The sequence below is a fragment of the Tenrec ecaudatus genome, chromosome 12, assembly GCF_050624435.1.
Source record: "Tenrec ecaudatus isolate mTenEca1 chromosome 12, mTenEca1.hap1, whole genome shotgun sequence".
NCBI lineage: Eukaryota > Metazoa > Chordata > Mammalia > Afrosoricida > Tenrecidae > Tenrec > Tenrec ecaudatus.
This window is the reverse complement of record NC_134541.1, coordinates 119,848,625-119,872,021: the sequence shown is the minus strand read 5'-3', so window position 1 is coordinate 119,872,021 and position 23,397 is coordinate 119,848,625. Positions and strand designations below refer to the sequence as shown.

The 23,397-nt window shown below is 48.1% G+C and overlaps 1 protein-coding gene across 2 annotated transcripts in view; it reads right to left on the bottom strand.

Annotated features, from left to right (window-relative positions):
* Window positions 1–23,397, bottom strand: part of PRKCB (protein kinase C beta) — a 437,527-nt gene that overhangs the window by 198,818 nt on the left and 215,312 nt on the right. For both annotated transcript variants that reach the window (XM_075564623.1, XM_075564622.1), the window contains exons 4-5: window positions 18,650–18,761; window positions 16,165–16,293 (exon numbers count right to left, since the gene is read on the bottom strand). In XM_075564623.1, the coding sequence (XP_075420738.1) occupies window positions 16,165–16,293; window positions 18,650–18,761 (241 nt within the window). The remainder of the gene's footprint in view (window positions 1–16,164; window positions 16,294–18,649; window positions 18,762–23,397) is intronic.

Sequence of the window (23,397 nt, the reverse complement as noted above, 5' to 3'; positions counted from 1 at the left end):
ACACGATTTGAGTCCCTGGTGGAGGCCAGCGCCGCTGCCTTGATGTGGTGTCAACAGAGAAACACAGAATTCGGGGGGGGGGGGGGGGGACATGTTATAGAAATGGAAACGCCGCCTTCCAAAGGGTATGGACCCAGAGGGAGGAAACATCACCAAGTGGAATCTCTGAATTTGGGGAGTTGTAGTTGATCAAGGTCTCAATGATTCCATCACATGCCTTTTGACAAGCTCTCATATGAAAGGAACAGAAAATGCCCACAAGTGTTTCATGAAACTTAAAATAACAGCTGCCTGAAGGAAGAGGGCTGAGGACCAGGAGAGCAGAGGAAACGGCCAAGGACGACTTGACCCTTGCCCTCGGCACAAGGAGAAGGTATTCTGAGGTTACTCCAGGGGGAGGTGGCACATCCCTTGTTACCTGAACAAAGGCATGCAGAGACTGTGGGGAGCAGGCCTTGATGCTGAAATTGGAAAAGATGCGTCTCTGAGGTTGTGTGACAACACTCGCAGAGGGGTGTGAAGCCAGGGGAGATGAAAGGCTTTGGTCCCCGGGGGAGTGCTTTCTGCAATTGTGTACTACATCCTCTTCCTCCTCCCCCTCTTCCTCTCCCTCCTTCTTCCCCCCTTCCTCCTCTTCCCCCTCCCTGTCTTACAGCCAGCATGATTTTCTCATTGAGAAACATACAAACTGGGCATGGATTTTTTTTAAATATCAAATACTTTTATTGGGGGCTCTTACGCATCTTATCACAATCCATACATTCCTCCATTGTGGCAAGCACATTTGTACATATGTTGCCATCATCATTTTCAAGGCATTTGCATTTTTACTTGAGCCCTTGAGAGCAGCTCGTTTTTCCTCATCCATCCCCTGCCCTCCCCACCTCCCTCATGAGCTCTTGATAAGTTATAGATTATTATTTTCATATCTTACATCATCCTCTGTCACCCTTCACCCATGGACATGGACTTTTTTTAATGCCCAAACAGGCTTTATAGATATCCTGCCGGGGAGATGAACCGTCCTGGTGGGAGCCCTTTGACCTTCCCTGCTTCTAGAAGCATCTAGGTGGGAACATCAAGGAGCCCAAGACCAGGCTGAGCCAAGGACACCCCGCTCTGCTCCCCGCAAGCCCTCCCCACTCCCTGCCAGTGCTGGAAATGCAGGTAGACTAAGCCCGAGACCACCTCTCAGAATCCCCTTCCCTGTGCCGGTCCAAGTCACCGTTGGCCAGGCTTGGGCTAGAGAAGGATGCTGTCGCCGTGACATGTTAAAGGCTGTCACGGTAGATAAGACAACAGGCAGGTACGGTGTGTCCAGCAGACCCCAGCTTATGCCCCCCCCCTCCCCAACTCCTCCTCAGTCTTCTCTTCCTCACCGCTGTTCCTGCTGACACACGCACACACACGCACACACGCACACACGCACACACGCACACACGCACACACGCACACACGCACACAGCAGCAGCAACAGCTTCCACAGACCTTTCCATCAGCTCCCTTTTTGCCATCCCTTTAGGACAACTTGATGAGTTTAGCTTCTCGGGTTCCCTACCAACTCTCCCCATGTCGCCCTGGCTCTTTCTTAAAGCTCTGGCAGCGCTCCAGATCTTCCCAGCTCCAGCTTCTCCACCTTGGCATGAAGCCTAATTACCCCCAAAACCCCACCTGCTGTGACAGGCACAGCAACTCCATTCGTTGACCAGTACAAGGGCCCTGGATGCTACGGGTGGAAGTTGATTCAGCACGAAGACTGAATGCTCAAATCACTTCATCCGTGATCTTCTGCAGCAGAGCCTGAGCACCTGCCACGCACCTTTCTTATTTTCAAGTGAACACGCTAACTCAAGACTCTGCTGGGAACTGTGCCAACGCCCTCTCCCCCTCACCTCTGGGTGCCTTCAATCCCACTTCCAGCTCGGCAAAGGAGGCCTACTTACTGGGAGTGCCTCAGAGTGAGGGCCCTGGAGCCACACAGACCATGGTTTGAATCCCGTATCTGCCACTTAACCATGTGACTCTGAACAAGTTACTTAGCCTCTCCAAAATGCAGTTTCTTCACCTGACAAACGGAGATAAACCTAAAGGCTCAAGGTGAGAAGAACTGCCAGAGATTCAAAGTGCCCAGCATATGAGGGGCTACCCCAAAACACAGGAAGTACTCTGGGCCAACGAAGTGAAGCTTTCAGAGTATGCACTTCACCTGCTAGGCGAGCATCAATCAACTTCCTATGATTTAGTGCACCCAGTGGCATTGCCTAGGAAGGTTCTCTCTGTTCACAGTGAATTTTTCTGTAAAAGCAGTTTCACTCAACTCTCATTTTTTGGTTATGGCCAATTTAAGAGAGCAGCATGTGGCTGTGAAATTTTATTTTTTGCTCAGGAAAAATGCCACAGAAACTGTTGTGATGTTGAACACAGCTTACAAGGACAGCGCTATGGGAAAAACTAATGTGTACAAGTGCTTTTCTTGTTTTAAAAAGGTAAATGTCGATCAATGACAAACCTCATTCTGGGTGTCTGTCAAATTCCAGAATAGATTAAAATGTCAACTCACAGTGCATTTGGAGTTCGTTCCACCAGATCAGACTGTTAACAAGCTTTCTATTTAGAGGTTCTGAAAAGATTGCATAACAGTGTGTGACAAAAAAGGCCTAATTTATGGCAGACGGGGAATTGGTTTTGCCCCTACGACAATGCACCTGCTCATGCAGACATCTCGATGAGCCAGCTTGTGGCAAAAAACAGCATGCCTCTCTTGCCCCGTGCACTAATTCACCTGACCTCGCTTCATGTGACTTATTTTTGTTTCCAAGAATGAAGAGGGACATGAAAGGACAGCAATTTGATGACGTAGAAGAGGTGAAGAAAAAAAACAAGGGCGGGCCTATCAGCCATCCAAACGGATGAGTTTGAAAAAAATGTTTCCAAGAATGGACTCACAGATTTGACAAATGTGTTAAGTGTAATGGAGAGTACTTTGAAGGTGATGAGGTTGTTTTGTAAAACAAACAAACAAACAATTTTAATCATAGCTTTGAAAATAATTCTGGTTTTTGGAGGGTATCCCCTCATATAATAGATACTAAATGTTGACTGAAAAACTAATTGAAGTAGAAACCAGGCCCTCTAAATCCTTCAGCTGTGCAGACACAGCTCCCAAGCCACGATGAACAGCCCCCAATACTTCACTGTCTCATACAAAATTTAGCTTGGGAACTGGGAGTTTTCCAGAACATGCCATGCCAAGAGAGTATTGCCAAAATAAGATGATCTAATATTTATTAGATAAATATTTGGCCATGGACTGCCAAAAGAACAAACAGATCTGGCTTGGAAGAAGTACAGCCAGAATGCTCTTTAGAGGCAAGAAGACCTTGTCTCACGTACTTGGAGATGTTGGCCGGAGAGGCCAGTTCCTGGAGAAGGACATCATGTTTGGTAAAGTAAGAAGGCAGTGAAAAAGAGAAAGATCTTTGACAAGATGGATTGACACAGTAGCTGCATGAATGGACTCAAAGCTAAGAACAATTGTGAGGATGGCACTGGACCAGTGTTGTTCTGTACAATTGAGTCAAAGGTGCATAGCTATGGGTCAGAACCAACTGGACAACACCTAACAACAATGACAATGATATGTATTAGGGGTGCCTCTAACTGGGGTCTACTCTGGTGGTAGTGGTGGTGATGGTGGTGATGGTGGTGGTGATGGTTATGTTGGTGGTGGTGGTGGCTGTGTTATTGGTTATGTTGGGGGTGGTGGTGGTGGTGGACTTAGTGATGGTGGTGGTAGTAGTAATGGTGGTGGTGGTGGCGGCGGCGATGGTTGTTGTTGGTGATAATAGTGGTAATATAACCCTGACCAGACCAAGAGGCTGCTAGAATTGTGAGTCCCACAGCCTTCTCTTCACCTCAGTGCCCAGCCTGGCACCTAGTGAACACCCACAAAGTGTTAGGCAATTAGCCCCTCTCCCTCCCTTTGCCCTTCTGTCTGACACCCACGCGGCCTTCTCCAGGGAGTTGTAGAGATGTCTCCAGCCCATACTGCCCCCTCCCTTATGTGAATACCAGCCACAGAGTCTGACCCTACAGTCCTGCGGGACAAGCAGAAGATGAGCAGCTCTTTCATGAAACTTTGTGGCTCAATATTCTGGACTTAGTGTGCACCTGCCCTATACCCTGGCGTCCCAGGCATCTCATGTTCAAGTACTCTTCCCCACCTCTTTCTGGCAGCTCCTGTGATACCCAAGCTCACCTGACCCCTTGCGCAGGGCCCTTGCCTGGGCTGTTCCCTCTGCCTCAACTGTTCTTCCCTTGACTTTCAATGGGCTGGCTCTCTCCTGCATAACATTCATGTCTCAACTAAATGCCAGCGTCTGAACCAAGGTACACGGGTTTCTTGTCACCCTCTGTCATACCACTCCGCTTCATTTTATTTTCACTCTGTGACCTTATGGATTTGCTTATCTTTCATCTCCTATTATTAGAAAGAATGCAGGGGTCATGAGAGCGGGGGCTTGTCTGTTGCGGCGTTCAGGTCTCTAAGCAGGGCCTGGCACACAGGAGGCACCCAACATATGCTTGTTAAAGGACCAGAATTCAAGCCCAAGCCAGACTCCAAAATCCATCCTCCACTTCTGTAATTACAGACTGTGGTGTTGTAATCTGCCCCTTAGTCAGCTGGCCCTCAACTCATGGGGACACAATTGACTGAAACACTGCCTGCTCCCACAGCCCACCCATGATCACTAGCAGATCTGCTATGAGCCAAAGAGTTTTCATGGAGGGTTCATTAACAGACCTTTCTCCCTAGTCTCCCCTGATCTGAAAGTGCCAGGAAATCTTGTTCAGCACCAGAGCCACACAAAAGCCCCAACTGACAGATGCATGCATGGTGTATGGAATGAAGAATTCTACCACCGAACCACCGTTGATTGCCCCAATTATGGCTCATGGCCAAGTCCACCATCATCTGCTCAATGATAATTCATCGTGACCCCGAAAGGGCAGGGCAGAACTGCTCCACAGGTTTTTCAAGGCTGCGAATCTTTCTCCCAGAAAGTGGCTTGCGTATTCAAACCACTGATCTTTTGGTTAGCAACCAAATGCTTAACTGTTGTACCAGCTGGTCTGTAAGTCGTATGGGCTTGCAACAAGTCAATACAAAAAGGAGTCCCATGACATGTATTAATCCTGCAGGCATGGTGCTGTCTGGGTGAGTGTTATTGAACATGTTGCATCCCTGTCTGTGTAACTAGTGTCCATTCACTTAAGAATTTAATCTGTACAAGTCAACAATTCACGTATTGCGGTCCATACCCAGCCTATTCTTGTATAATTTCCTTTTCTCCACAGTGTTTCAAATTCAACACCACTGGTTAAATTAATGACACTATCAATAGAATAACGTTTATGCCCCTAGGGGATGATTTATAATGTTCTCCATCATAACCAGATAACGATATCTCTAAAATGAGCCACAGACATATATAAATTATAGCTCCATGAATGGATTAATAACAATTAGTTCTTACCTGGCCCTACTGGATACTCGCCCTCAGGAAGAGATCACTGAAGGGACGAGTGCTTTAACAAAGTGGTGAAGAAACCAGGTGGTGCCTGGCTATCAGCGTCTGGGGTATTAAAGGCTTGTCTTCAAACAAGCAGCCACCTAAGTGAGATGTCAACTGAGCCCACAGGGAAGAAGCACACCAGCCTGTGTGAGCCAAGGATTGTAAAACATAAAACCCAAATCTGAAGGAAGGAACAGTAGCTGAACTTAAACTGTGAACGCCTAGTTTGCAGAAGGCCATGAATGGCAATTGAAGCCCAAGATCCATTTGCAGGATTAACCCGAATGAATTAAGTCTCAGGTGAATCCTCTCACACCACAGCAGAGAGATGTGATTGTAGCAGGTGCCATTAGGTTAAAATACCATTCCCTATTGATTGATCTCCCCTTTGACCCATTTTAAAGTTGTTTCTGCTTTTAATTTAAAGAAAAAGAAACAACAGGCCAGAGATTGGTCACTGGTCCTCTGGCTGGTAGGTCATTCCAGGCATGGGCTGGAGCCAGGATCTCATGCAGCCAAGAGGTCTCCTGTACGGCCCGCAGGCAGCCTGGGTCACCGATGAAAGGCGAATCTGGCCCCTGAAATGCTGACACCAAAGCTTCACGATGGAGGTCACAGAAATGCTCTTGGGAGGCTGGACCCCCCACACGCCAAGGTGGACCCGCCTGCTCCAGGTGGTCCGCGGCCACTGGCGGAGCGATATGCAGCTAAAGCCTGACACCTGGTGGCGAGCACGCGCTCCTGCATGGAGATTGTCCACCGCAAGGCTTCCAGGGGTTAAAAAGAAAAATGCAAACAAACCACTTTAGCTTAGTGCTCCCACGGTTAAAACGCTGATCCATTAGGTCAGGGGTGGAGCCTAAGGTTCTGAATTACTAACAAAATCTGAGAGAATTCCAGCGCTACTGATGCCCGGAACACACTGAGAGTGGCCAGGGTGGACCATAGTTTCTGAAGTGGGGGCACCCTCAGCTGAGTCAAAAGATGGGGAAATTCGTGTCGGAAGTTCCTTTCAGCCAAAGAACTTGAGCTAAGAGAGGAGTTGGAAAGGAGACTGAGGCCCTGCGAAGCAAGAAACGCAAAGAAGAAATGGAGGAAAGTAAAAGACAGCAACCCCGAGCAAACACCACGAAGTTCAGGTTCAGCTGACAAGCCCGTCACTGTTGTTGTTGGGTGCCGTGACGTGGGTTCCCACGCCCGGCGGGCCTGTGTACAACAGAATGAAACCCTGCCCAGCCCGCCGTCCTCACAGTTGTGGTGCCTGCGACCACTGCTGCAGACACAATGCCAACACCTCTTGTCCAGAGTCTTCCTCTTATTCGCTGCCCTTCTAGTGTACCAAGCATGAGCTCCTTCGCTCGGTCCGGTCTCTCCTGATAACATGTCCAAAGCACACGAGAAGGTCTATTTCCAGGTTTGCCTCTAAGAAGCATTCTGGCTGTACTTCTGCCAAGACAGCTCCGTTTGTTCTCCATGGTGCTTTACAGAGTCTTCTCCAGCATGAAACTTCAAATGCATTTATTGTCCTTGGTCTCCTTTATTCAGTGTCCAGCTGTCACGTGCATACGAGACCACTGAAAATACCATGGCTCGGCCAGGCCCGAGAAGCGATAGCGGTGTAGTGGTTCTGAGTCGGGCTGAAAACTGCAGGGTGGGCAGTTTGAAACCACCGGCAGCTCCGATGGGAAGAGGTGGGGCCTTTCTATTCCTGTACACAGTTACAGACTCAGAAACTCACAGGGGCAGTTAGTTCTGCTCCGTCCTACAGGGTCACTCTGACTCGGCATCGACTCGCTGGCAGTGAATTAGGTTTGGGTTTGGATCGGGCACACTTAAGTCCTCAAAGTAACATTCCTCCTTGTCAACACTCCAAAGTGGCCTTGGGCAGCAGATGGACCCCACGCAACGTGACATTTGATCTCTGAACTGCAGCCTCCATGAGCATGGATTGTGGATCCCAGACCTAATCCTTGACAACTTCAATCCTTTCTCCATTTATCCTGATCTGACCTATTGGTGCAATTGTGAAGATTTTGAGTTTCTTATTGAGTAGGAATCCTCTGATCTTTAGCAACAAGTACTTCAAGCCCCCTTCACTTTCAGTAAGCCAGGTTGTACTGTTCGTGTATGGGAGATTGTTAATAAGCCCAAAGCAAGCCATCCTGAGAGAGCCTGGGCCTGGCTCTGCCCAGGCTGAGACTACCTACCAACCCCACCTCCTCCAAGCAACATCCCATGGCTGCCATCATGGACGTAGCTTTTACTGCTGTGGCTAAGTAGGAGAGTTTGTTGAAATGTATTTGGTTTTGTTTTCTTTAACAACTGCAAAAGGACATTGAGATTATGTTAATGGTGGTGAAATAACGATTTGGTAGAGCAGCGGTTCTCAACCTGTGGGTAGCAACCTCTTTGGGGGGAGTCAAGCGACCCTTTCACAAGGGTCGCCTGATTAATAACAGTAGCAAAATGACAGTGATGAAGTAGCAACGAAAATCATTGTATGGTTGGGGTGCGGGAAGGTTGGTTGAGAACCGCTGTGGTAGCACAAAGTTGCACCTGAATGTAATGAGTGTCGTGTGTGTGTGTGTGTGTGTGTGTGTGTGTGTGTGAACGATGACTTCCCACAACGTGAATACACCTGTGTGGCCAGTTCCTGGATTGAGAAGCAGCTACAAAGAAGCCCTGCAACTATGGGGACGTGCCGCTTTTGGGGTTACATGCTACTCTATCCAGGGATGTCCCCGATGAGATTGTTTGTCTTTTATGTGGTTGTTACCACAAACACAACGTCAGTAAGCATGTTTGTTCTGGATTTAATCTCCTTGCGTGTTAGTCTTTGTATTTCAATAAGACATATTCCAAAAAATCAAATGGGTGAGTGCAAATAGGCATTGTATACCCCTTTTAAAAGAAATTGCCATTTCCCCAGAGGCTGTAAAACATCACAGCCCTGCAGCAGACCCTGACAGTGCTCTGGGCACACACTTGACCTTTAAGGAAAACAGCTGTGCACCCAGCGACCCCTGAGGTTTAAGTCCCTCCACAAGCAAGCCCCTGCCATCAAGCTGCTTCTACCTCATCGCAACGGCAGGTAGGGTTTCTGAGACTGAACGTTTACAGGAACATGCCACCTGGGCTTCCTCTGCTGGAGCAGCTTTGGGGGGTTGAACTGGGCAGCCGCCAGTGGGTGCCTCATACCTTGAGAAGCCTCATGGCACTGAGGCATTCAGAGACAAAGCAAAGGACCCTCGATTTGGTGAGCCTTCACCTTCCCTCCATGCCAAGTCCAACATCTCAGACTTCTATACCCAGGACCCTCATCTGCAAACTAACAAATCAACAGGCTGACTCATTAGGCAAATGAGTCAAGAAATCCACCCAGACTGAAACCACCAACTAACTGCACCCACGAAGGTTCACAGGCTTGGAGAGCCGCGGGGCCAGCCATTCTGCTCCCTCCTGTCTGCTCACGGGGGGTCAGAAGCGACTCGGTGGCAGTGAGGTTGGTTTTCGTTGTGGTGTGCCTTTGCACACCTTATTCTCTGCCGGGAACACGGCACCATGGCAAGCCTGTGAACAATGGAACCATACCGCGGGATTGCAAAGACAGGGCCACTGCTCTGCGCCGCGTGATTGATGGCGAGTTTCTCAGTTAGCCCTGCACCTCCATTTCCTAATATGTACAATGGGGTGAAGATGATAATAATGCCAACAACAGAGGGTTGTGGTGAAGCTCAGTTAATCAATGGAAAGTCCTTGCTGTGCAGTATGCACTCAATGAGCAGAACTAGTGTTACTTTTCTCTCCTTGATTACTGGACATACTCAAATATAAGCTGAGTTTTTCCAACACGTTTTTTTTAATCATTTTATTGGGGACTCGTACAACTAATCCCAATCCATACATCCATCCATTGCCTCAAGCACAGGTGTACATATGTTGCCATCATCCTTTTCAAAGCATGTTCTATTTGAGCCCTTGGTATCAGCTCCTCATTTTCCCCCTCCCTTCTCCTCCCTCCCTCCCTCACGAACCCTTGATAATTTATACAAATATTTTTCATGTCTTTCACCGTCTGATGTCTCCCTTTACCTCCTTGTCTGTTGTCCATCCCCCCTGGGAGTGGGTTATAGGTAGGTTATTGTAATCGGTTTCCCCTTTCCCTCCTGGTATGGCTACCCTCAATATTGGTCCCAAGGAGTTTATCTGTCCTCTATTCCCTGTGTTTCCAGCTATTATCTGTACCCATGTACATGCTCTGGTCTAGCCAGATTTGCAAGGTAAAATTAGGGTCATGATAGTGGGGGGGAGGAAACATTAAAGAACCAGAGGAATAGTGTATGATTCATCGGTGCTATACTGCACCCTGAGTGGCCCGTCTTCTCCCCACAAACCCTTCTGTAAGGGGATGTCCAATTGCTTTGGGCCTCCACTCTGCACTTCATATTATGATTTTTTTGCTCTCGTTCTTTGATGCCTGCTACCTGATCCCATGGACACCTCCTGATCACACGGGTTGGTGTGCTCTTTCCATGTGGGCTTCATTATTTCTCAGCTAGATGGCTGCTTGTTTATCTTCAAGCCTTTAAGGCCCCAGACGCTATATCTTTTGATAGCCATGTACCATCAGCTTTCTTCACCACATTTGCTTGTTCACCGCTTTGTCTTCAGTGATCGTGTCGGGAAGGTGAGCATCTCAGAGTGCAGGATTATTAGAACTGTGTTCTTGTGCTGAGAAAGTACTTGAGTATAGACTGAAGGTCCATCTGTTCAGCACATTTTAATGCATTTTTTGTGGTAAAATTAGGTGCCTCGCCTGATATTCAGGTCGGCTTATACTCAAATATATATGGTACCTCATTTCCTCTGTCTGTCCCACCCACTAAACTGTAAAGTCTTTCAAGGCAGGGACTAGATTTCATTCATCAGTGGATCCTTCCTTGTGGTTGGGCCCTTCGTGAACAAATGAGCAAACAATTAACATTGCATGTCGAGCCCCCTTTCTCACATGGTAAACAGCTAATCACTCCAAATTACCCCACCTCCCACTTCACCGTTCAAGAGCAACACCTGTCCAAGCCTACGTGCTCTTCTTTTGCTTTTGCCGTAGCATACTGGCGTTAGCAGGAGCACGGTCAGGGCTGTCCAGCTGCAGGGCCCTTATAAGATTTCTCAGACTCTCTAGGCCTTATTGAAATCACTGTGCCAGCCCACACTTTCCCTGCTTTGCAGCAGTTCTATGAGCCTTCAATATCAGGCTGTTTTCTCTGAGCCTACTTTTTACATCTCTTTTGGAAACCAGTGTAGTGTGAGTCTGATGTGACATTCAACTTTTCCAAATAGGCTGTCAAGGATTTGACTCTCCTTGATGCTCTGCTTCTTCTGATATGCGGGTGTCAGATCTTGGGAAGGATTGAAATACCACCATATTGGAAGTATCTAAGGCGATCTAGGACAGTGGTTCTCAACCTGTGGGTTGCGGCCCCTTTGGGGGTCAAATGACCCTTTCACAGGGGTCCCCTGATTCATAACAGTATCAAAATTACAGTGATGAAGTAGCAACGAAAATAATTGTATGGTGTAGGGGGGTCACCACACATGAGCAACTGTATTCAAGGGTCGCGGCATTGGGAAAGTTGAGAACCACTGCTCTAGGACATGTTGCCATCTAAGAAAGCACTGTGGTGCACAATACAGTGGTGAGAGCGCGTTGGCTTCTGAAGAGCAACTCCAGCTTTTCGGGAATGATCATGAATATAAATATGGATATGAATTTAGATCTGACTGCAAATGTAGATGGAATGTACTCAGTGGAGTGTCCGTTGTTAAGAAAACAGCAGGATACTGAGTTGGAAAAGAGCTAAATAAAAATATAGGTCTACAGACCTAAGGATATGGGCCTCCTCTACCACGTGTCTGTCCGTTTGTCTTCGTGTGGTGGCTTGTGTGTTGTTGTGATGCTGGAAGCTGTGTCACAAGTATTTCAGAGTGGACAGATTCCCAGAGAGCTTCTACACTAAGAACAGACCACAAAGAAGGCATAGGCTGTCCACCTCAAAGGAATTAGCCATTGAGAAGCTTGTGGTCAGCAGTGAAGCACGGTCAGATCATGAAAGCCTCGTAAAGAGCGGCAGACACTGTGCCAGAGATGAGCTCGTCAGATGGAAGGCATTCGAACAGTACTGAGAAAGAGCTGCCTGCTGCAAGTCGAGTTGACCATCTGGCGTGGGTGAGGGTAAGCCTTCGGGAGTAAAGTCTTCCAGCCCTTCATTTGCCGATGGGCATGAGTCAAAAAGAGAAGAAATAGCTGCCAGCATCTATTAATAATTGGAATGTACCAAGTATGAGTCGAGGAAATTGGCTGTGGTGAAAAATGGAATGGCACTCATCAAGGATGACCTCCTGGGCGTCAGTCAGTGAGCTGACATGGAGTGGTCCTGGTCACGGTGACCCAGAAAGTCATACAGTTCGCTGGGCAAGGAATAACAGGTTGGAGAGGAAGAGCATCACATCCAGCCCCCAAAAGGCCATGTCAAGATCTATGTTGAAGTACAGTGCTGTCTGTGATAAGATAATATCTATCCCAGTACAAGGGAAGTTAGTCAATACAAATATTGTTCAAATAGATGCACCAACCACTAAAGCTAGTGAGAGAGAAATTGAAGGACTTTACTGTCCTCAATATGAAATGGATCAAACATGTATTGATATAAGTTATTGGCAACTGGAATGCAAATGTTGGAAACAAAGAAGGAACAAGATGGCCTTAGTGATAGCAATAAAGCTGAAGATCACATGACAGAATTTTGCAGGACCAATGACTGTACTCACGGACTTCTCCAGATGGGATACACAGAAACGCAGTTGACTACATCTGTGGGAAGAGAAGCTCGATATCAGCTGTGACAGCCAAGCCTACTGCTGCCTGTGGAACAGACAACCAATTGCTCCTAAATGGTGTTGTGATTATGCGCTGGATTCCTAACCGCAAGACCAGCAGTTCTCAACCACAAGCTGCTACTTGGAAAAAAGACAAGGCTTTCAACTCCACTGAAGAGTGACGGTCTCAGAAACGAAAAGGATCAGTTCTGCCCTGTCTTACAGGGTCATTATGAGTCTGCATCAACTCAGTGGCAGTGAGTTTGATTTTCTTTTGGAAGTTCAGGTTGAAGCTGGAGACAATTAAAACAAGTTCACGAGAGACGAAATATGATCTTGAATCTATCCCACCCGAATTTCAAGATGAAAAGATCAAAGAAAGGAAAGATCAAAATGGATGTCAGAAGAGACTCTGACACTTGCTCGTAATCATAGAGCAGCTAAGACACACGGGAAAGAAATGACGAAGTCAAAGAGCTGAACAGAAAATTCCACGCGGCGTGTTGAGAAGACAATGTCAAGTATATTAATGAAATGTGCAAAGACCTAGAGTTAGAAAACCAAAAAAGTAGAATATGCTCAGCCTATCTTAAACTGAAAGAACTCAAGAAAGTATTCAAGCCTAGAGTTGTAATATTGAAAGATTCTAAGGGAAGAACATTGAATCATACAGGATACATCAAATGAAGATGGAAAGCCTATCGAGTCACTGTACTAAAAGAACCTTTTCAAGAGGTAGCATATGAGTAAGAACCACTGGTGCTGAAGGAAGAAGTTCAATCTGCACTGAAGGCATTAGTCAAAACAAGGCTTCAGGGCTTGCTGGGACACCAATTGAAGCGTTTCAACAAGCTGATGAAGTACTAACTGCACTCATCATCTATGCCAGGAAATTGGCCAAGTCAATGGTACCCATTACAAAGAAGGGTGAACCAAAAGAGTGCTCAGATTGTAGAACAATAATATCATTGATATCACATACAAGGAACATTTTGCTGAAGATCATCCACCAACAGTTGCAACAATACATTGACGGGGAGCTGCCAGAGGTTCAGGCCAGGTTCAGCAGAGGATGTGGAACAAGGGAGGTCATTGTTAATGTCAAGTGGATCTTGGCTAAAAACAAAGAATACCAGAAAGATGTTGACTTGGGTTTCGTTGACTGTGCCCGGCCACGGGTCTGCGTGCACAATCAATCTGTGGACGGCCTTGAGAAGAGCAGGACTTCCCGAATACTTCATTGTGTTCATGCAGAACCCGTACATAGATCAAGAGGAACTTGTGTGACTAGAGCAAGGGAATACTGTTCATGGTTTAAAATCGGAAAAGGCGTGCACCATATTTAATCAATCTAGCTGCTGAGCCAATAACCAACAAATAAAAACATTCTAGGAAGAAGATTTTGGCATCAGGATTGGAGGAATGCTTTTTAACAACCTGCAATATGCAGACAAGCAACCTGGGCTTCCTTAAAGTGAGGAGGACGTGAGGCGCTTGCCGACGACGATCCAGGATCGCAGCCTTCAGTACGGATGGCAACTCAACGTGAAGAAAACCAGAATGCCCATAACTAGACCAATAAGTACCATCACAATAAATGGAGGAAAGATCGCAGTTGCTAAGGACTTCATCTTGCTTGGCTCCACGATCAATGCTGACAGAAGCAATAGTCAAGAGATTAAATGACGCACTGCGTTCGGGTAAATGCGCAGCACAGGCCTTTCTGGTGTTGAAAAGTAACTATGATCCTTTGAGGACTAAGGCGTGCCTTACCGATGTCATTGGTGGTGTTGGAAAGATGGACATGGCACAGCCTGTAATGAATTACTCATTGCAATGACTGACACATTAAAGAGAAAAACTTTCAATCGATGAAGAGAAAAATTCAAAAAAATAAGGAGTAAACATCCCATTATGGTTGCTATGTTTTTTACTTTATGATTATTACTCTGGGTATGAGTCTGGGGAAGTGGTTGGATTCTCAGAGCATCGGTCTCTTTATTATAAAATGAGATGAAAACAGATACCTCCGAAAATTATCACGAGGACGGAAGGAAATGACATAATAAGCTTTGAGCCCAAGATCATTTTTTAAACTGATGCAGTTCCTAAATCATGCCGCTAGAAGGCAGAAAAGTGTCGCATTTGCTCCACAACAGCACCATCCCAAACCCACTGCTGTGGAGTCACAGTCTAATTCAGAGCAAGCCTGGATGGCAAAGTAGAACAGCCCCAGGGGGTTCCCCAAACTTGGAATCTTTTAGGGGCACAGACAGCCTCATCCTTCTCTCTCAAAAGTTGATGGGTTCCAACTACTAATTGCAGTTTGCAGAGGGATGTGTTAACTCATGGTCACCTCCAACACCAACAAATTGTAAAGGCACCTGGGGGCCCAGTGGGGAGAGATTTCAGCCGTCAGCGGAGATGTGGGTGGTTTGAAGATGTGGCTATCTGCTCCCACAGAGACTCACAGCTTCGGAACCCCTATGGGGCGATTCAACTCTGCCCTACAGGGTTGCTAGCATTGGGGTAAACTCCACAACAAGGGTGTTTGTTTTTGTTTTGAGTAACAGAAAGTGTAGACATTCATCATAGAGGCAAAGGGAGGGTGTTTGGACCCTGCAATGATTGCAGGCTCCCCCCCACACACACACACACCCAGGTCCCCAAACAGCACTGACCTTGCTCAGAAAGAAAAGCAATGCAAAGGGATATTCCGTGCCTATAAGCCCACTGGGCCTCACAAAACTTGGTTTCAAACAGAAATTCTATTTGAGCTTTTTCTTAGAGCTGTGGGCAAAAGACGCTCCACTCTCCCACCACAAGAGAACTGCCGGGCCCCAGAAAACAACCAATTTTGGGAAAAGCAATTTCCTCCCCATCAACCTCCTGACCTGCCAAACCCACAGCATCTTGTTTCCATAAGTGTATGATCCAGTCAATAGCAGTCAGTGCCCTGTGCCCTGCAGATTTTTTCCCGGAGGCGAGCTTCATTCTCAAGCACATGGGTTTGGTTTCTGCCACGGCTTTTTCGCTATTTAGGGACTGACTCAGCAGCCGGGAGTTCCCTTTTTGATTGAACCCTCTAAATTGCAAGTCAAGTGGCCCCTGAGCAGTCAGTTAAACGTGGACAAGCCATCCACTCTTCCCCTCCCCTGGCCTCAAGGCCCCTTTCTAGCCTGCAGTATTACCTCCCTCTCTTTGGAGAATGCAGTATTTCAGACGTGGCCCCCGTGTAGCAAATAAGGCAACGAGGACAGTGACACCACCATCGGGTTGAAGAAGGGATATCTCAAATATTGCATGCTACATCCCTGGTCCTCTATCTCGCACCTGTCGAGCACACATCCTCTCTCTTAATAAAGGAAATGGAACGTCAAACCTCAAAGGCACAAGTGGCAGAGGGAGAAGAGAAGGGTCCTGTGAAAGCGGGGTGGGAGGGGGGGCCTCAGGGACCCCTCTCTGAGCTGAGGCCACAGCCCCAGGTGCTGAAATGGTACAGCCTTGCGAGGCAGTTACTCAGGATCGTCACCATGCCAGGTGCCCTAAGACGGGGGTCTGAAGGCAGTGTCCCACCCCTCCCTGTCCGTGCGACCGTTCTCTCTGGGTAATCGAGGGGCAGCCCCCCACCCATACATCCTTCCACCAGCCCCTCTTCAAACGCACAGTCCCGCAAGGTGAGGAACCACAGGACGCCGGCGCCACCTACCGACAACAATGAGAACGTCCCTCTCGATGTTGGCCTGGATGTAGATGCGCCCGCGGCGCTCCGTGTGGTCGGTGCCGCAGAGGCTGGGGACATTCATCACGCAGCGCTTGTGCACGTTCATCATGCAGGCTGCGAAGGAGAGAGGCACAGATCAGGCCGGGTTGGGTGTGGTGGCGGTATCTGCCTGGACCCCATACTGGGCCAGGTTGGTCATGGCAGCTGAGAACTACAAGCCTGGCCAAGACCAACAGTCTATGCCAGGGTCTCCCCAAGAACGTGGGAGCTTCTCCGGCTATTACCCTCAAACTCTGATGAGCTCCAAAGACTGAATCTGTCCTTCCTGGAGGCGCCGTTGGGGGGCCTCTTGCAGCCACTGCTCAGGATCTGGCATCACCCACTTCTAGGGTCCCTGGGGCGAGTCAGGCTAGGCCATCTGAAGAGCAGCATCCTGTCAGGGCTCAGCCATGCAGGAATGCAAGCCTAAAGTGCCAAAATCTCTCTTCCTCCATTTGTTTTTCTTTCCAAGGTAAACAAGAATCCAGCCTTTTGAGTGGCATGTCCTGACTTTTGAATCTTCACAGCAAATAACAGTCGATCAAGCTCCCTAGAAACAGACTCTGGGGCGGGCGTTTGGAAGCAGGTTTGTAGGAGAGTCTTGGGCTCTCCACCTGAAGGGCGTGAGGACGCAGGACTGGGCTGAGGGCCACACTCGGTACAACTGAGGCTGATTGGAATGGGGAACCCAGGAGGAGCTGTCCCTCAGGTTGTCCCAAACAGAGTCAAGAGGCTGGACTTTCAACCCCTGTATCAGCCAATCATGGCCCGTGACCCAGCCCTGGTCTAGGCAGGAGTCTGCAGTCAAGGGCAATACCCAGTGAGGGGCAGAGCTGAGACCCAGTAAACTACACCCTGCTGCTGCTGCCACGTCGATCCTGACTCACAGCCACCCTACAGGACATAGCAGAACGGCTGCAGGGACGACCTCTTTGTCTTTCTCACTCAGAGTGGCCAATGGGTTCAAAACAGAAGCCCAAGGCTTCACTGGCTGCGCCAGCAGGCCTCCAAAATTCAAATAACAACACAACAAAAATGCCTTCAAATTGATTCCAAGTTACCGCAACCCCCTGGGACGGAGCAGCACTGCCGTCTGTGGAGTTCTGAGACTGTGAATCTTCATGAGAGTAGAAAAACCTCACCCCTTTTCCCACTGGGACCAAAAAGAGCTGGGAATCAAGTGGCGATGGAGGGTGGGACTGGGGGAGGGTCTGGGCAGGTCTAAGCCATAAGTGATTATAACAATAGCAAAAAGGGCAGGCCCAATAAAGTATGTCTGTAAACAGAATCAGACCCCTAGACGTGTGTGTGGAAGACCTTCTGCACACCTCTCCACAGGGCCACGGGGCTGGTTGATTTCCCCGATGTTTCCCCGATGGCACCTGCCCCAGGAGAGTGTACACTGGTGGAGCCTCGCTCCACGTGGAGAGCCACTGAGAGACCGCCGCCTCCCCCTGGGACCTGCACTGCAGGGGTTTCCCAGGAGCTGGGGACATGGCTTCCCCTAAACACAGGGTACTGAGTGGGCTCCTTCTCGGGCCGCCCAAACTCAGAGAGGCAGCAGAGGGTAAATTCCCACTTCCGGCAAGTTATGGAAACTAGAAATGCATCGTGGGGAGAGAAGGGTGGTGGGGGAGAGAAGGGAGAGTCCCACTCGCACCTGCTGTCTGGTTATGTTGACTGTGCCCCTCTCCGTGCGACTTTGACCAGTGGGACTGGGGTAAATGTGACATGGGCAAACACTTGAGGAGGGCATGTCATAGGCCGTGCCCCCTCAAGGTTGTTGGAACCCAGTTCAGTGCATCGGAATAAGCCTGGACTTTGCTGAAGATGCAGGACTTGTGGCCCGCTCATGCTCCTCACCCAGGTGCCAGGCAGCTATCCTTCCAATGAGGGAGTGAGGCTGGCCAGGCCACCCAGTAACACACCACATATTCACAAGCAAGCCCAGCCCAAGGACTGCCTTACCACAGTGGTTCTCAACCTTCCTTAGGCCGCGACCTTTTAATACAGTTCCTCATGTTGTGGTGATTCCCCCCAACCATAGAATTATTCTTGTTGCTACTTCATCACTGTCATTTTGCTAGTTATGAATCGTCATATAAACATCTGATATGCAGGATGCATTTTCATTGTTACAGTCACAAAACAATATGTAATGATACATTGTGAAATATTTATGTGTTTTCCAATGATCTTAGGCAACTCCTGTGAAAGTGTCGTTCCACCCCCTACAGGGGTCACGACCCCACAGGTTGAGAACCACTGCCTTACAGAATCGTGATAGTTTTAAGACCCTCGGACACCTGAGGGTAGGCAAGGATTGCTTCCAAGCAATACATAACTAGTGCACAGCCCACCCAGGATGTGGGGGGTTTGTTCGGACTTGGACCCACACCACGAAGGCGCAGCCGAGATCAAGGGTACTTACTGTCACATTTCATCCCCTGGTGGATGAGTCCATACAGCAGGGACCCACAGTGGTCGCAAAACGTGGGGCTGGAGTAGGTGTGGATCTTAAACTTGTGTTTGCTCCGGGGGTCCTGCAGCAAAGAGAAGCAGACAGAGCAGAGCAGTGTAGGTGTGGCATGTCAGAGACCATGCTGCAATAAGTGTTACTAGAAAACACACCGGTTGGCCCCATCATTCATCATACCATCCCTAGCATCCAATCCAGACATCCAGACTCGGCGCTTGATAAACAGTCATTGAATGAATGAATGAATGAATGAATGGCCAAGGAAATGGATGGTTGCCATTCTAACACAATCATCTGAAATCACCTGACCACACCGAGCTGCAAGGGAATCTTGGAATTGTGGTCTCTAGTTGGACCTCTGTGTTCTCTGTGAAAACCCAAGGGTTGCTTATTTAAGGGAAGAATGGATGTTGGTGGGCAACATCCTTCCTTCCTTGCTTCCATCTGGAAGCACCTGAGACACCAAGCTACTGGCTCCTGCCAGGACTCTAGAAACAGCAGAACAAAGAAATAGGGGAATCTATTAAACAGGCCCCCTTGCTCACCTCGATCCACCCAGCAAGCTTCCAGAGTGATCCAAAACCCAAATCTGAACCTGACATGCATGTCCCTCCTGAGAGGCACTTACCTGTAGCTCACCACCTACAGAATCGAAGTTAACATCCATTGATTATGAGCTGTGGCAAAGACTGTAAGATGTCCACCAATATCCACTCTTTAGTAAGAGAACCCTGAGTTTTCACAGGGAGTATGACCGTCCAATTCGAGACTGCATTTCCTAGTCTCCCTTGAAGCTTGTTATGCCCAGGTGACTGCATTCTGGCCAAGGAGCTCCCTGATGCTTTCCCACCTTCCCAGTAGGTGGAAGACACCAAGAACTGGAGCAATTGCCTTAGGCTCAAGGTTCGTGTGTTTAGCAGGATGAAGATATCCTATAGCCTTTGGACTTTGCCTCTTTGGACTGACATTGCTGAGAAAGGAAATGTGTCTAATTTAAGGCAGTATAATCTGGGGACTCTGTTACAGCAGCTTAGATTGTTCACCAACGAATACGGATCCCTTCTCATAATCCGGTAACGTAATGGCGGTGGCCAAAGGCAAAGAGTTCGGAGTGTAAGCTGCCTGCGTTCAAATCCTAGCTCTGCTCTATAACTTGATTGCTTAGTTATATGACTTTGTGCAACTGATCCAATCTCCCTGTGCTTCACGTACCCTGTCTTTAAAATAGAGGCAATAAATGAATTAATCTGTGAAAAATGTAGACCCTTACCCATCTGTCGCCCCAAGCATCTCAGTACCAGCTGAGGCCCCCAGGGTGGAACTTCTCAACTAAGGCACACTGGGAAGAAACCACAGCTAGCTCCTTCAGACCAGTAGCCAGTGAAAACCCTGTGGGTCGCAACAGAACACCGCCTAATACCGTGCCGGAAACCGAGCCCGCGAGGCTGCCTGCAAGGATGGACTTGAGCAGGAGAGACCAGTCTCTAGAGAGGACATCCTGCTTGAGAAAGAGGCGGGGCAACAATAAAGAGGAAGGCCCCCGGCCGGGTGGATGGACACAGTGGCTGCAACACTGGGCTCAAGCATAAGACCCCTTGTGAGGATGATCCAGGACTGGGTAGGGTTTCGTTCCAAGGTGCACAAGGTCGCTGTGAGTTGGGACCAACTTGAAGGCCCCAACAACAACAATGGTGATCAGGGCGAGGGTGAAGGCCGGGCAATGGTTTGTCCGGTTGCATGTGGCGTCACCATGAGGCAGTGCCAACTGTCCCAGCAACTGGCAACATCAATACAGATCAGCCGGCCCATCAAACTGCCATTGAGTTGTGTTCCAACTCAGTGAGCCAGCTGCCTCTGTGGGGTTCTGAGACTGTAAATCTTTTACAGGCATAGAAAGCCTCAACGTTCTGCTGCTGCGGATCAGAGGGTGGTTTCAAACTGCTGACCTTGCAGGTAGCAGCCTGACACATAACCTAGTATGCCACCAGCGTTCACAACGGCACCTACCCAGCAGCACAAGCGTTTGCATGATTGTCAACACCTTCACGACGTTAGCACCAACTCTGCCCACCCCACGCACCAGGTTCCCACCACACGGAACTCACTGCTCACCCGCCCAAACATGGCCCGGCCTTTCAGGACCTTCTGCCTCTGCACAGGCTCTTTGCTCTGCTAGAGAGCTTGACCTCTACTGTGGAACAACAAAATTCCATTTTTCCCCCAATCAGCCCCCAAGTTGCCTTCTTGGCTAAGTAGTATGTTGTAGAAGCTAACAACATGGGCCTTACATCCCAACCCAAGGCTCACTGGATGCCAGAGCCCTTGATTTCTATCACATCTTCCCTGGTTGATGAATTTGCTCGTGTGGATGTATTGAGCATACATATTAGGCGCCAGGCACTGTGCTATCTACAAGTACCTTCACGACACTTAAATGATGGTAGCAAAAGTGATGTGATCATAGTAGGGACCCAACAAATAAAGTAAAAATAGGCTAAGTAGACCTGACTTCATGTACTGTGGAGTACTGATTATTCTAACAAATTGAATTTTTTAAATGCAAAAGGAATCTTTATACTTATTAGAATTGCTAAAAATAATTAAGACTGACAATACCAAGTGCTGGCGAGGATACGGCACAACTACAATGTTTCCATCATGGCTGGGTGGGGGGATGCAAAATGGTACCACTACTTTGGAAACAGTTTGGCGGTTTCTTATAAAGTCAAACATACACTGAACATAGACCCATAAGTCCCATTCCCAGTGTTTACCCAAGTAAAACAAAACTGCTGTAGTTGTTGCTGTTGTTGTCGTTTGTTGTGAGGTGGCCTTAGCTCCGACTCATAGCAACCCTATGTACCACAGAGCCGAGGACCGCCTAGTCCTGGCCATCTTCACAGATGTTCTTTCGTCTGAGCCATTGCTGCAGCCACTGTGGCCATCTATCTTGTTGACAATCTCTCTTTGTTTCTCCCCCGCCACCAAGCATGATGTCCTTTGTCCAAGGACGGGTCTATCCTGTTAACATGATACATGAGATGAAGTCTCGCTGTCTTTGCTTCTAAGAAGCACCCCGGCTGTACTTCTTCCAGAAACAGATCTGTTTGCTCCTTTAGCAGTCTGTGGTGCTCTCAGTATTCTTCAAATGCATCAATTCTTCCTCAGACTTCCTGTGTTAGCCGAGGCACTTTAGAGAAACAAAGCCACAGAAACTCATATGTATAAGAGAGAGTTTTATATAAAGCATAAGTGTACATCAAGAAAACATCCCAACCCAGTGCTGCCCAAGTCCAACATTAACCCATATGTCTGACACCAATCCACAAAGTCCTCCTCCATCTCACAAAACACACACAATGACACCAACTGCTGGAGGAAAGCCAAATCAGTCAATGTGTAAACATCTCAGGGCTGGCAGGGATCTCCACATAGCTGCTCCAGCACCCAGGGCTACATCAGGGTAGGTCCATGTGGCTTCTCCTCAGGAATGTCTTGCAGGAAGTGAGCCTTGCCTGTTGAAATGGGGAACTGGCTAAGGCAGCTGCACACTGGTCCAACCATCACAAAGCAAGAGACCCAAGAACTAGAAAGACAAGGCTCACTGAGCCATTTATCTCTCCGCCCTTCAATTAACCCCACATGTGTTTATTGACCAGGTTGGCACAATAAACTTTTAACTAACACACTTCCTTATTCAGTGTCTAACTTTTCCATATATATGAAGTCATTGAAAAATGTCACGACTTGGGCCAGGCACAAGTTAGTCCTCAAAGTAACATCCTTGGCTTTCAATGCTTTAAAGAGATCTTGTGCAGCAGATGTACCCAGTGCGGCACATTATTCGATCTCTTGACTGCTGCTTCCATGAGAATTGGTTGTGGATCCAAGCAAGACAAAATCCCTGACAATGTCAATCTTTTCTCCACTTGTCATGATGTTATGTGTTGGTCCAGTTGTGAGGATTTTGGCTTTCTGGGTATTGGGTTGTAATCCATAGAGAAGGCTGCAACCATTGATCTCCACCAGCATATGTTTGCAGCCCTCTTCATTTTCAGCAAGCAAGGTTGTGGCCTCTGCATATCGAAGGTCATCAATACGTGTTCCTGGTGCTGTGCTCTATTACATACAGTCCAGAATCTCTGATTATTCACTCGGCAGACAGACCGAATAAGTAGGGTAAGAAGATCTAACCCTGACACACACCTTTCTTGAGTTTAAGTCATGCTCTATTCCATTTTTCTAGTCACAGCCAAGATCCATCTGACATCAGCAATGATTTCCCTTGTTCCACGTCCTCTTCTGAATCCATCCTGAATTTCTGGCAGCTCCATGCACTCTTGGGTTCGCTGCTGAATGATCTTCGGTGAAATTCACTTGCATGTGATATCAGTGATATTACTCTATCATGTGCACATTCCACTGGGTCACCCCTTTTCTGGAAGGGGTACAGAGATGGAGCTCTTCCAGCCAGTGTGGCCAGGCAGCTGGCCAAACAAAAATGAGCACATAAACGTTTAGAGCTAAAAACAGAAACCAGTAACAATGCCCTTCAGTGAACTAGCGGCTCATCCAGTAATGGGAGACCCACACAATGGAACACTCCTCCCCCAAAAATAAAACGCACTACAAATAAACGCACAATAGTCAAGAATCTCAAAGTGATGGTGCGAAGAAAAAGGAGTCAAGTCCGAAGATGA